The sequence below is a fragment of the Dunckerocampus dactyliophorus genome, chromosome 16 (genome assembly GCF_027744805.1).
Source record: "Dunckerocampus dactyliophorus isolate RoL2022-P2 chromosome 16, RoL_Ddac_1.1, whole genome shotgun sequence".
NCBI classification, from domain to species: Eukaryota; Metazoa; Chordata; class Actinopteri; order Syngnathiformes; family Syngnathidae; genus Dunckerocampus; species Dunckerocampus dactyliophorus.
In genome coordinates, this window is record NC_072834.1 from 24,961,983 (window position 1) to 24,977,023 (window position 15,041).

A 15,041-nucleotide genomic window follows, 5' to 3' on the forward strand; every position below is an offset into this window, starting at 1 on the left:
GGAAGTGTCGCTCCCTGTAATTGGGTACCCAGCAAAACGTCCGACACCTTCTTCACAGAAGTACAGATGACGTCTCAAGAAGCCTTTCCCTCGTTTAGTACATAGAGTTGACATATTAAAGAAAATATGTTTTTTTTTAAGTCGTGATATTATCACAAACAAAATAAAGCTGTCATTTTGGGAAAATTAGGTTGGGAAAAACTTGGGAATAAAGTCATAATATTATGAGTACTTAAGAAGAAAGCTGAAAGATTTGGATATTTAAAACAGCAGAAATGGAGAAATATAGAGCAAAGCTTTAAGTTGATACTATTAATAAGAATATAATAATAACAGGTGTTTACAGTGATACACTCGTCTCACGTGTATGGCGGTTCGACCAACTGTGATTAGTTTTTGTAGTTAGCACATAGAAATCTGCTTATGGCTTTCTAAATACCGTATTTTCACGACTATTAGGCGCACTGTATTAAAAGGCACAGTCTCAGTTCCAGGTGCTATTTTTGTATTTAACACATACTCAAGGCACACCGTAGCAACAATGCTTTATTTCTTCAGATAAATTAAGAGCAGAACTCTCATTCAGTTTATCAAAGCCACTTGAAATCAGGATGGTCATCACTCAACACAACAGTCCCAGTCATGGTGCACAACTACAAACATCACACAGCAACGCAAAAACAGACACTACCGCTACTTTTGCAGAACAATAACTAACAACTATGTAGCTCAAACATGTAACTTTAAGAGCATTTGCACCAAAATACTACCGCAAAGCACGCTGGGGAACAGGAAGTGCTCCCAGTGACGCTACAATACGATAGCATGCATGCTGGCTTTTGTGAAAGCTCGAACACCAGTGCATCAGACACGTTAGCCCAAGCATCCACAATCCATTAGTGAAGCTGTGTTTGCTAGCTGTCATCCATCGCTCCCACGCCGCTCGCAACTTCACTTTAAACGCCGTGTTTACACCGATGTCCAGCGGTTGGAGTTCCTTCGTCAAGCCTCCCGGAATGATGGTAAGCTCCAAGTTCATTTGCTGCACTTTGTTTTTCACAGCGGCTGTGGTGATGCGTGGGAAAAAACATCCGGTCTCTTTCCGTACACGTCACTCAGCCACTCAGCCATTTTCTCCTCGTCTTTCCAGCCCCTTTGATTGGTCCGGCTGGAAACTTTTCTTTGGGCAGCATCTTCCTCTTAAAAATCACCACAGGTAGCAGTTTCTGTCCATTACCATGGCAACCAAGCAGAACAGTAAAAGCCGACTTCTCGTGCCCCGTTGTGTGTATCTACCGTGCTTGTCTTTTCTACAGTGTGCTTCACCAGGATGTGGAAAGTGAGCGGCATGTCGTCCATGTTGGTGATGTAGTTGGGCTGGATGTGTTTGTCTGCAATGTTTTTACTGCAGTAGGAGCGGAAGGTGCCCGGCTTTCCTTGTAATCGGCTGGATGTTGCTGCACCACGGTAGTCCTTGCCAGGATGGATAGATGGCGCCGTTTTATAAAATATACTTCCATAACTACTGGGGCGTGCCTTTCGCGTCCTCAGTCACGTCGACCTTTCCTTTCCTCTATACAAGCAGCAGGAGACGCTTCGAGTCAGTCGAGCGGAACGCTCATCAAAGTCACACAGCAACACTTACAGATTTTGGAACTCGGTACACACATAAGGCTCGCCGCATTATAAGGCGCCCCGCCCATTTTGGACAAAATTGAAGACTTTTTAGTGCGCCTTATGATCGTGAAAATACGGTATACTTTTGACCATTATTCTTTGTTTACATCACATTGCTAATGCCCATTCTACAGCATCACTGCAGGGACATAAGAGACAGCCTTAGCTTTAAGCATAGCATGCTAGCGAGCTGTTTGTTTATTCTAAACTAAAGAGATTGTTTCAGAGTAGGGAAGAAGGACAAAGTAAGAAGCCGAAAACCTACCACTTCCACATGGAATAAGAGGAGAACAATGTGGTGTGCGACATGCCATGCAGTATTAAGCTAATGTAATGTAAGCTAATCTCTCATCAATGTAATATTACTGATGCCTAGTGACCACAATACTATATGTAACTTGTCTTTGAATATTTTGGGGTTAATAATAGTCCACAGTCAACCACGAAAGACACATCATTGATTCATCCTTTCATTTGTGAAGCACTTGAGGGAGTTCAAACCGTGATGTGGCGATTGACGACTGAATATGACAAAGATGAGATGCAGTTTTTTCTTGAAATATACACTACCGGTCAAAAGTGTTAGAACAGCCCAACGTTTGCAGTTATTTATTGAAATGCAAGTGATTCAAGTCCAGTGAATAGCTTGAAATGGTACAAAGGTGGCACAGGTTAAAACAAAGGTTAGCTTAGCCAAAAGTGAAACATAATGTGTATTTCAGAATGATGCTGTTTCAGGGAACACAAAACGGGTCAAGAATTGAAAGCTGTTGTGCAGAAATGGAGGTTGATCAAGCCTTGGCAGTTGGTGAAAGTCATTCCTACAGGAGCGCTTACTCCCTCCTCTGTCTGCATTTAAACACGCTGTGGTACTTCACCCTTGTGGACATCAGTTGAGCAGCATACAAGCTGTAGTACTGCAGAGAGTAATTTCTTGCTACAAAAATGAGAAGAACAAAGGCAATAAACAATGGAAGAGAGACACACCATCTTAACACTTCAAAATGGAGATTTTCCCTCCACACGAATTGGAGGGTTGTAAAACTTGTGAGCAGTAATGTGTAACTTGTTAGCATACAGTATGTTGCTTTACAAAATATCAAAGTGGCAAAGTTGCATTCTTTCATTTTTCACTATGTGGCCCTCGCTGGAAAAGGTTTGGACACCCCTGGAGTAAAGTGTGAGGTGCTCGGATTGACTGTCTTGTTTTTTCTCCACGGGAACACATGGCGGGCTCTGCAAGTCAAATAGAAAACTGCCTTAAAGAGCTTAGACAGGCCTGTCAGATCTGTCTGCTTTTGAGTCTACACACTCTAATGCTTTGTGTGTGTGTGTGTGTGTGTGTGTGTGTGTGTGTGTGTGTGTGTGTGCGTGTGTGTGTGTGTGTGTGTGTCTACATAGGTAGAATGTAAGAAGGCCCAGCCCAAGGAGGTGATGTTCCCGCCAGGAACACGAGGGCGAGCCAGGGGTCTGCCCTACACCATGGATGCCTTCATGCTGGGAATGGGCATGCTGAGTGAGTCGTATATCTTTATGAACACACACACACACACACACACACACGCACACACACACACACACACACACACACACACACACTCACCTCCTCACAAGCAATACTGATGCTCTTCTTCACACAGAAATGGCTCCATTAAAGGACAGCTTGGTTATGACAATGTTAGCTTTCACAGCGCCTGCATCGGCGTGGAAAGAACGGATGGTTGCTACCTGTTAGCTTTGTTCTTCACCTGTTAGCTTAGCTTTAGTGTTGGCAATGGCAGCTCATAAAGTCTAAATAGAAACATTTAGGTGTACACTCATCCCTCACCGCTCTACACTTCCACGCCTGGGCTTCACACCTCCATAGTTTTTCCAAATCTATTCATTAAAAATCATCTGTTTGGTGGTTATTATTGCTCATTTATTGCCATCCATCCATTTTCTTCCACTTATACGTATGGAATTCATGGACAATGTCTGTGGCGCTCTGCGGAGCTTGTCAAGCTTTTGAGATGCAATGCAGGTATCATCCTGCCACCCGCCCACACTTTGGGACATACGGGGTCCTGCCCTGTGTCATCCAGCATGACAGCTGGGTTGTTTTCACTGTTCTTGCCTTAGTTCCGGTTTTCATGCTTTTATTTTGTAGTACTTCTTGTTTTCCTCGGTTCTGTTTTCAGCTTTCCTGATTTGACGCACCTGCCGCTCATTTTCTTTTGATTATTTTGGTCAGCCTTTTGCATCTGATGTGTGTTGTGTGCTTGGTTTGTGTTGCCAGATCCATTTTTCTGCTTTGCTGCATTCAGCAAAAGAAATATTTTTACCTGCACTCGGGTCCCGCCTCTGCATTGTGAGGTCATCGCGGGTAGAAGTTGGCTGGTGGCTTGCATGTACACATCATGTATGCAATGAATAGTGTGTCAATACAGTCATCTGCCTTAACCCCCTAACCCAGTGCTTCTAAATGGCCTTCGGTCATGCCCAGCCATTTTATGATTAGTCCCCCCCTGCTTGTCACTGCCCCCATCCCCCACTATTTGAACTTGTTTAGTCTTGGCTAATATGACATGTTGAGCTGTTGAGAAGTGAGGAATGCGATCACTGCATCCTTGCAACAAAGAAAAAGATTCAACCTGGGCAAACTTGTCAAGAAGGGAAAGGGCCATTAGTGGAGCGCCGTCCCTAATTAGGCTGCTTGAAGGTGTGCCACCAGTGGCCACTGTGGTCTATTTCTGGTGGAGTCTGGTACAGGCAGCCCCCGGCCACAGGAGCAGACCAGCACATTAGCAGGCTAAATGAAGAGGAAAATTGGTGTAATGTCATATTAAGGATTCATCACTGTGCCCCCCCTTAATGGGTAATGAAGGGGACACACATGTCAGGGAGAGATCTCATCTACAGGGACCTCAGCTGCTGGTCCACCCCTCTTCATTACCATCCTGCCCATGCCTGTGGCCCTTTTTATTTAACACTATTCCACTCTCCCTCCCTCTCTCTCTCTCTCTGCCCTTCCCATGCATATCATTTGTATGTGCCACCCGCCCAAATGGATTTGCCCTCGCATCAAAGATGTATTTTTTCATTCCAAAGCAAAAGAAACATGCTGCTGATTGCATGAGACTCGTTTTGCTCTGCTCCCTTCCTGTAGCAGGTGTGCGCTGGGCCAAATTCATGCATTTTTATATGGACCAGGTAGCACAATCATCACTTAGGTCTGGACAACTTTCTTATGTAACATGTAAATATGAATGAATATTCCCATATATAACCAGAAGCAATCTGACTGGAATCTGAAAGTGCGTGTCAATGCTGAACTGGACTGGAATGGAGAAATATTGAACACTGAAACTGGCTGAAACCAGGTTGGGAAAGGGCCACTTCATCACTGGAGCCACGCCAAGAATTAGCACCATTTGAAAACTTGGAAATTGTTGAAATGTGTGAATACAGTCATGGGGAACAATTATAGTTTCTTTAGTTTGGTTGCAACACAAATAGCTGTAACTATAAATAGCACAATGACAAGAAAACATAGAAATACAGTCAAACCTGTCTATAGCGGCCACTGAAGGGAAACGGCAAAAGTGGCCGCTATGGACAGGTGGCCGCTATAGACAGGTTGGTGGCCATTTTTAATTTGTGCGCACACATATTAACATGTAATCCCAAAAAGACTGGAGCAAAACCAAGAGACATAGGGGAAAAGGTTCTGTTGACACATAAGCAGGTAGGTAAATCTAGGTAACAGCTCCGCTGAGGAAACTAGTAATATCAATAACAATGAACCAGCACCGCACATTCGACAGCGCTGGCCTTTTATCCGCCACAAATGTTAATTGACCGCAGCTGCGCGGCCACCAGGCATGAAGCGGCTGCCTCTTCCTCCCCGGAGAAGGCACAGCCCCCCAAATAAGAGCGCAGGACAGGGGACGCTCGCTCCTGTCCTGCAGAATGTCACAAAGTTCCATCTTTGTTTTTTTTTAAACCACGATTTTAAAAACAAGAAATAAAAATACTAGTGAACGAGCCCGAGGATATAAGTACAGGATACACGTGAAGAAGTCATGAATGGGTGTGTACGTGAACAATTGAGTGCGGAGGAGGTGCGAAGATCGTCGTAAACTAACAATACCATCGCTCCTTTCTTATTGAATGGGCTTCTAATCTGTAATTAGTCGGCAATTAAGTGATATTTTATGTTTTATTCAGGTGTTTTGGCTATTTTAAAATCTATTCACAGCATTGCAAAGTGGAAAGATGACCGTTTTGGCCATCATTGAATCTTTTCAGGGCGGCATTGCAAAGTAAGAAGACGGCTTTTTTATGTCGAACTAGGACTCAGTAATTAAAGTCTAAACACGACGGCTTCATTGCTTAAAAAACAAAACTTTTTCGTGTATGAAGCTTCTGCTTGAGTCGGCATTTTGGCCGCTATATGCGGTCAGATATTGACCAAGGGAGACAAAATGGGTGGCCGCTGGCCGCGCTAGACAGGTGACTGCTATACACAGGGTCTATAACACGTACATTTTCTGCGGGGGATTTTTCAGTGGCCGCTATAGGCAGGTGGCCGTTGTATACAGGTGGCCGCTAAGACAGCTTTGACTGTAGCTGAAAAGGGTTGAATTTGTTGACAGTGCAATGCCACAGCTAGCGATGTCACGTCAATGTGATGTTGGCTATTATCAAGACACGCATGGGAGCGGCTAGCTTTGAAATCAGCTATTTTTCTTGTCATCATTGTGTTTGTGCAAACAGGTGTACCTTTATTTGTACCAGGTATTAACATGAACAAGAAATATTTGTTCCATGTCTGGATGTTGAATGATTAGATGAGGACTGAGGATCGAACCAGCAACCCTTGGTTTGGGGGACAAGCCATGTCACCCTGTAGAATAAGTGGAATGTTGCAGTAATGTAATATGATTTTTCACCAATAGGGGGCATCATTTAATATGTCCATTCATTTTTAGTTGACTAAAAATGAATTGGAATTGGAAATGGTGTAAAATAAAAATGCAGACTGAATGTTGAAATGTATGTATAAATAAGATGAACGATTGCAGTGGGATCGAGGATTGAACCAGCAAGTAATGGAAAATGGAAAATTATTTTCCATCATTGGGGGCGCCTACCGTAAAGCACCGTGTATAAACCACACTTTTTTCCACTGGTAAGAAGCAAAAAATCGGGGTGTGGTTTATACACGATGACAGGTCTGTGACCAGACACAGAAATTGACTAGAAGCCCATTTTAGAATCGCTGTCTGTGGGTCAGACAGTTGCTTTGACTTTAGCGCCCTCTGCTGTACAGTTGTTGAAAATGCTTGTGTATGCAATTTCTTTCTAACTTATTTGACGGCTGTCTTTATTTTCACACAGTGAAACGATCTCTATATACACTAAAGCTAACCTAAACTTCCATTAAACATTGCAGATGATGTAAAATACAATACAACGTTGGAGTTTATTCAAATTCACACTGAAGCAATGCAGCGTTGTGTTATGTACAATACATGGATAACTGATCTGCATGTGCAGAACACCGCTCGCGTCACCGCTAAACCAACATTCGCTACCGTTAAATCAAGGCTAAAGCAACGCCGGCTTCAGCGGTGCACCGCTAGGACAACGCCCGTGTTTTCTATTTTTTTTTTCCCCATTTTGTGCGCGGTGACGGCCGTTGTCTAAATTCGGCCCCCTCTTCCTACCGTTCAAGGGACGCTACAGCAAAGTTCGGGCCTGTACCCTCTCAAAATGCCACAACGATCTTTCACCACAGCGTTCAAACTCTCCGTCTGCCGGTACGCAGAAGAGTTTGGGAACCGCGCAGCAGGATGGCAGCACAGTGTGGACGAGTCAGTCATCCGGCGTTGGAGAGCGGACATCATCGGCAAGTTGACGGCAAACTTTTCTTACATGAATTCCATTGCAGATGAATTGATGGACGGCAGATTTCTCCTTTCTTCTTCTTTTTGAAATTGCTTAGTACCTTTACGCATGTTGATTTGAGATAAAAAAGTTGGCAAGCATTTATGAACTCAACTTTTTTTTTTCACCGCCGTGAGCCTGAAAATGGGGGTGCGGTTAATACACGGGTGCGGTTTATACACGGTGCTTTACGATATTCATTTTCAATAAGAACATTGTCACAGAAAATATGTAATATTTAGTGAATATGTTGGAAATGTGGGAATTTTTGGAAGGTCCTGCTAGATAGCCAACGTGTCCTCAATAAGCTGAACATTTCCACACGGGATTGCTTTGAATGGCTTGAGAAATGTGGGATGAGTTGGGGAGAGACAAAACATGAGGCGGAATAAGAAGTAGAGCAGGGGTGTCCAAACTGTGGACTGGGGGCCAATTTTACCGATGGCTGATTTTTTTATCATTCCTCTGCACATTTTCAAAATACAATTAGACAAGAAAACTAACAAGAAAAACAAAAACAAAAGTGGGAAAAGAGCAGTAATTTTACAATAATAAAATAGGAATATAAAGTCATAAAGGGAAAGGCTTCTTGAGACGTCATCTGTGCTTCTGTGAAGAAGGTGTCGGACGTTTCGCTCCTCAGCCGAAAAGCTTCGTCAGTGAACTAATAAGTGCTGGTAGCCTAGGCCTTAAATACAGTAAGAGTGGGCGGAATTGGTGTGCCAACACCCTCCTCCTATTGGTTCCTTACACTAAGCCTGGGCGGAGTAGTGGTCTAATCCTCTCCTGCTATTAGCACCTTCGATAAAAGGGAAGTGTCGCTCCCTGAGTTGGGTATGAACGACTCTGATACTGGCTCGTTAGCATCTATTGTTCTGGCTCGGCCCTGGCTCCACCTCATTTGCATGACTAAGAGCTGTGGGTTTTGGTCTCAGTAACCTGCTGAACACAGGGTTTAATTTGGATTATACCACTACTCCACCCAGGCTTAGTGTAAGGAACCAATAGAAGGAGGGTGTTGGCACACCAATTCCGCCCACTCTTACTGTATTTAAGGCCTAGGCTACCAGCACTTGTTAGTTCGCTGACGAAGCTTTTCGGATGAGGAGCGAAACGTCCGACACCTTCTTCACAGAAGTACAGATGACGTCTCAAGAAGCCTTTCCCTCGATGGACAACTCCTGTACGACTGAGAGCCTACACAGACGCATAAAGTCATAAAATATCAATATTAAAAAAAATGTACATCAAAAACATTTTATACTTTGAGAAAAAATAACATTTGCTCAATAATTTTGTCAATATGACTAACAAAACTAAGAATAAAGTTTTGGGGAAAATTAGGTTGGGAAAAATTTGTCACAGTCCGCTGAAATATTTGTAAAATTGCAAAACAACAAACATGGAAAAGTGAGTAATAATATACTTTTATATAACACATATAACCAAAATAAAAAATCATAAAAAAATGGCCAATAACACAAAGTTGAGATGCAGGCTGAGTTTTCTTGAAATATTTGTATCTCTACTAAAACTGTAATAACTAATGTACATAATAATACCTTGAGCATATCTACATGCATTGGTTTCCAAAATGTCTAAAATGAATCCTTTGTTTTTAGCGTATAGGAAAAGCAGCCCTGAAGCGCAGGAATAAAGAGATGACAAATTAGAATGTAGAAGTGTGTTTGTGTGTATGTGTGTACGTGTCTCATGCTTATTCCGTCCTATAGGATGGTGCACCGAAGTGGAATACAATCCATTCCATTCCATGACACTCTTTCATGCACAGATTTGAAATCAAGGAGAAAACATCATCGTGTGCCACTTCTGGTACGACTAGGAACATCCACGTTGACCAGTATTCTGGCTGTCTGTCTCATCAAAGTTCTCATGTGATGTTTGCGGCGTATTTCAAAGGGAACTTGTTGGCACTTGTCAAGCATTAATGTGTCTGCGGAGGAAAGCACTGTTGTCCTCCGCTGGGACGAGGCAGAGAGGCAGTGATGTGCTCATGTAAGAATATTAACAGCCAACTTGTTTAGAGACACTCTTATCTAAATGAAATTGGAACAAGGACAGCCAAACATTCCTTTATATCATTTGCATTTAGAAAATACAAGACCCGTGGCTCATTATTTAAGAAAGTGTAAGCTTCTTTTGTGCCAAATCTCATTAAAGCCTTCCCTCGCTCCTTTGTTTACTGCGTCTAATCGAGGCATTTATCTTTATTGTGTATGTTTGTTGGAATAAATAGACATTTGAGCCTGAGCGAGATCTGGGTGAGCCAGATGGATAATTGATTTTAAAGTGAATCAGAGCTGGTGAGCCATAAAATAGGTACATTAGCATGCATATTAATAAGGCAAATAAGAGCATGCTGAGACACAGCTACCGGGCCAACACAACGGCAGGCATGGATTTAACCATGTCTCCATCACACCAGTTCATGCAAATTCAACCAATCCTCGTGAATTATTTGTGGCCTCGCAACTTCCCCGCACTATTTTTAAAAATAATTATCTATTTCAAACTGTCTTAACTTTTCCTCCCTATACGGCACCCATGCTGGGGGGTACAGTGTTCCACAAAGTGCTTTCCACTTGAGTTGAAAGCTTAATTTTTTCAATGACATTCTATCAGCTTGTGATTTTCGGAATTTCTGATCAATGTTCTTTGGAACTTTAACCCCAAAAAGCATACAATTTCAACAAATCAAACAAAATATGCTTTACCTGAAAACATGGCAACTTTTGCCATAACTTTGTCAACGAGCGTTATAGGTTCAGGCAGCAACAATCCCCCAAAAAAAGCCCACAAAATCCCGGAGTGCCGAATGGTTTCATGCAATTGGTAGCATTTTCTCGCCTCTACCCACCACTTCTGCTCTTCTGCCATCATCCTATTTGCAGTGAGCATGATACACGATAGCATCATAATCCAGTCACCCAAAGAAAAAAAGACATTTCTACCTCCGTGTTTGGATCTCAGAGAAAGGAGCAGAGAAAGGGCCAACTTACATTTGGTAAAGGAAGCTTTGTGGAGAAGCTCTCAGTCTTGAAAAACGACTTTGCCATTTAAGCTGGCAATTTTGGCTTGGCATTTCTTCTGTTTGACAATATCAAACACATAATATCCAATTTTTGCTGCTCTATGATGGCTTTTCATTGTATCACATCTCAATTCTTTTCAGTCCCGACAAACAGTGGGGGCTTTTTGTGAAAGCTATCCATCTGTAGCTTCCAGGTGATGACTTCTCATCACAAGCTAATGAAGATTTCTTTTTTTTTTCCTCATGCATTCATCCACACCAGGTTAACGTTCCCTTCACCGCCTCTTGCATTACTTTTTGTCTGCAAGAGGTGTGGGGGGGCTCAGGCACACACATTTTCCCATTGGGTCAGGAATAAATTGATCTTTTTCATGGACAGCAAACACTGATTAGATATTTATGACCAAGGTCAACCTTTCTGATTCCCGCTGACACCAGCTCTGAGGCATACCGAGCAGAATGTACACGCACACGCACACACACACACACACACACACACACACACACACACACACACACACACACGCACACACAGAAACATCCTTGCATGCAAAGTATGGTGGGATCTGTCATCTGAAATATACAGTGGAACCTCAGTTAGTGTCATTAACCCGCTACAGAAGGTCAGACTCAAACTGAAACACATTCTAACCAAATCATTTTTTTCCATAAGAAATCATGCAAATCCGTTCTGGACAACCAACAATGTTAACACAAAACACTTTCTCTAGTTTTACAATCTAGTTTTACAAACAGTAAACAACTGGAAACACAAAGACATAACAAATGAAAAGGCTAAATGGACATTTAGTGTGACGGCACGGTGTCCTAGTGGTTAGCATGTTGGCCACACAGTCTGAGATTAGGAAGACTTGCGTTTGAATCTCTGTTGGGCATCTCTGTGGAGAGTAGGAGATGTATGGATTTAGCGTCACTTGTACTTTGATTGAAGACTTGATTGTTGACAAAGACGGCGATGACGAGCAGCTTACTTTGCTACGACTTCTTTCAGTTCAATAATGTTTCTCACCTCTCTATCAAAATGCTGAAACTTTGGCTCCATTGTGTTTATATTGTAGCCGTGATGAAAAGAAAAGCAGAGATTTATGGCGTAACTGTGTTAGTTAGCAAAGAACTACAGAGTCACTAGTGAGCTTGGAGCCACTTTACACCAAGCAGCTGCTGAGACTGAGCTTTAGCATTATTCAGGACGCTCTGCACCCCTAAACCACCTGTTCCAATCTGCCATCGGGACAGAGACTGGTGGTCCCAAAATGCAGAACCAAGAGATAAGGGACAGTTTTATCCCAGCAGCGATTGTCTTTCTTAACAGCATGTCCCGTCATCAATAAGGGCTGCTGATGATTTTATAGACGTTTCTTTACTAACATAGTGCTAACAGGGACATCTTGTGATTAAAACACAGTTGGACTCACGCAGTCTATTAAGAACAGAAGCAGGCTATATTGTACGCAAACCAAGGCAAAATTTTGGCATACATTTTCAACTGAAAAATATGCTAACCAGGGTGTACGCTAATCAAAACACACATCTATTCAATTCAGGTTGGAGTCAAATAGTATAAAACTCGTTTCAAACTCATGAAAAAGGCCAAAAATCATGTAGGCAGCCCTTGCAAACAAGGTGTCCCCTTTTTTTACAGGAAGCAATCCTATTAGCAATTATGAAATGTATTAGCAAATGATGTGGATTGTAGATCTAAATGTCGTCAATTGCTCAACAGATTTACTCTGCCAGGGAGAAGTGTGATATACAATTCCCCTGTTATACAGTATTTATTTGACTTTGATGCTTGTTATTAAGCAAATTTGGAGCGACCGGACCGGAGCAGGAGGTGACAGAGAAGAAGAGAAAAGGAAGGGTGCGGGGATGAGAGGGGGACAAAAAAAAAAGAGACAAGGACAACAGCAGCAACAACAATAATTGTGACAAGAACAGAACAACAGAAACATACAGAACTACATCAGCAAATAAATGTCTGTGACAACTATAAAGACAAACAAGGACATAAGGACAAAGGACAAAACAATATCAAAAACCACAATGACAATGCTGTCAATGACAATCACACATAATAATAGTCATGAAATGATGAACTATGATAGTGATCACAATGATAATACTGCATTGAAACAGTTACACATAATAGTAGTAATGAAATGATGAACTATGATAGTGAACAGAATGATAATTACTGTAATGCACATCATTGTAAAAAAATCAAAGATGGCGACCTCCGTGGCAGACGTCTCTGTGGCACTCTCCCGTGTTTTCCTATTTTTTGCTATTTTATTGTTCATTTTGGACATTCAACACACTCACGCAGTACATTAAAACAGAGAGACACTTTTGAACATCGGCAGGGTTCACCATGAACTTTCATTTAGCCTCTCAGACTTTGCCTTTCTTCTGCGCCGGGAGAACACAGCAGCCTGCGGGCCTGGTGAGCTGAATACCCGGCGAGCAAAGCATCCGAGGCGGAAACGAGGCAAGCGGGCCGGCCTGCATGCTAGGCTAAAAGCTAGAGTGACTAGGCCACCGCTACCAAGCCTGCTGCTAGCCAACGTCCGCTCTCTTGAAAACAAGATGGACGAACTAAGAGCAAGGATTACAGCTCAACGTGAGATCAGGGAATGCTGTGTCCTCACCTTCACAGAAACCTGGCTGACGGAGGATATACCGGACTCGGCGATCCAGTTGGAAACATTTGCTGCTTACCGGGGAGATCGGACTTTAGCGTCTGGTAAACACAGAGGTGGCGGCGTCTGTGTTTACGTAAACAAACGGTGGTGCACAGACGTACAGACGATGGAAAAGCACTGCTCGCAGGACATTGAGCTGCTGATGGTGAAATGCAGACCTTTTTATTTGCCTCGTGAGTTTAGCGCTGTGTACTTAACTGCTGTTTACATCCCACCACGAGCTAACACCGCTAACGCATTAGACCTCCTGCATGACATCATTGATAAACACGAGACCAAACACCCAGACACTGTATTTATTATATCTGGCGATTTCAACCCCTGTAACCTCAGGACTGTTCTTCCCAAATATTACCAGCATGTGAGCTTTCCCACAAGGGAAAATAACATCCTGGACCAAGTCTACAGCAACATGAAAGGTGCTTTGAAGGCTGTTCCAAGACCCCACTTTGGAAACCACATCTCCATATTCCTTTATCCAACATACAGACAACTTCTTAAACAAGCTCCCCCTGTAAGTATAGCAGTTAAAGTGTGGAATGAAGAAACTGATCAAGTACTTCAGGACTGCTTTGGCTGCACAAACTGGGATGTGTTTAAAACTGCAGCGGGGAGGGAAGATTGTACTGTTGATTTGGATGAATATGCTTCTGCTGTTACTGGCTACATTAGCACATGCATAGAGACTGTTACCACCAGCAAGTATTACAGAAAATACCCTAACCAAAAACAGTGGATGAACTGTGATGTAAGGGCTAAGCTACGTGCTCGTTCGACTGCATTTGTCAAGGGCACCGCTGATGACTACAAAAAGGCCAGATATGACCTGAGGAGGTCCATACGAGAGGCCAAAAGACAGTACAGACAGAAGCTGGAGGGCTACTATTCCACCTCAGACCCTCGGCGCATGTGGGCGGGGCTCCAGCACATCACAGACTATCGACAGCGGAGTAGCGTAGCAACGTCCAGCCATACCACACTTCCTGATGAGCTGAACGAGTTCTATGCCCGCTTTGACACCCAAACTCCTGATGAGCAGAGAGGGTGGCTGGACTTGGGGAGCACACAGGACTCACCACTCATGGTGACATCAGCTGATGTGCGCAGGGTTCTAAACAAAACAAACCCACAAAAAGCAGCAGGGCCAGACAACATCTCAGGACGTGCACTTCGGGTTTGCTCATCAGAGCTAGCTGATGTGCTTGCTGACATATTTAACCTGTCGCTTGCACAAGCATCTGTACCGACCTGCTTTAAGTCCACCACCATAGTGCCCGTACCCAAGAAGAGCAACGTGACCTGCTTGAATGACTATCGCCCTATAGCACTCACTCCTATTGTAATGAAGTGCTTTGAAAGAATAGTCATGACCCACATCAAAAAGAGCATCCCGGCGGCAACTGTGGACCCTCTACAGTTTGCATACCGCCAGAACCGGTCCACGGATGATGCAGTCAACACTGCCATCCACACAGCCCTTTCTCACCTACAGGGCCAGGACACATATGTCAGAATGCTATTTTGCTTTTAATACAGTCAGCCCCCACAAACTCACAAATAAGCTCCTCACAATTGGCCTGTCTCCCTCCCTCTGTAACTGGGTGTTTAACTTTCTAACAGGCAGGCCCCAGTCAGTCAGAGTCCACAATCGCACATCC

At 43.3% G+C, this 15,041-nt stretch overlaps 1 protein-coding gene across 12 annotated transcripts in view; it reads left to right on the forward strand.

Annotated features, from left to right (window-relative positions):
- Window positions 1-15,041, forward strand: part of msi2b (musashi RNA-binding protein 2b) — a 410,423-nt gene that overhangs the window by 312,063 nt on the left and 83,319 nt on the right. For all 12 annotated transcript variants that reach the window (XM_054754385.1, XM_054754384.1, XM_054754391.1 and 9 more), the window contains one exon: window positions 3,079-3,193. In XM_054754385.1, coding sequence (XP_054610360.1) covers window positions 3,079-3,193 — 115 coding nt within the window. The remainder of the gene's footprint in view (window positions 1-3,078; window positions 3,194-15,041) is intronic.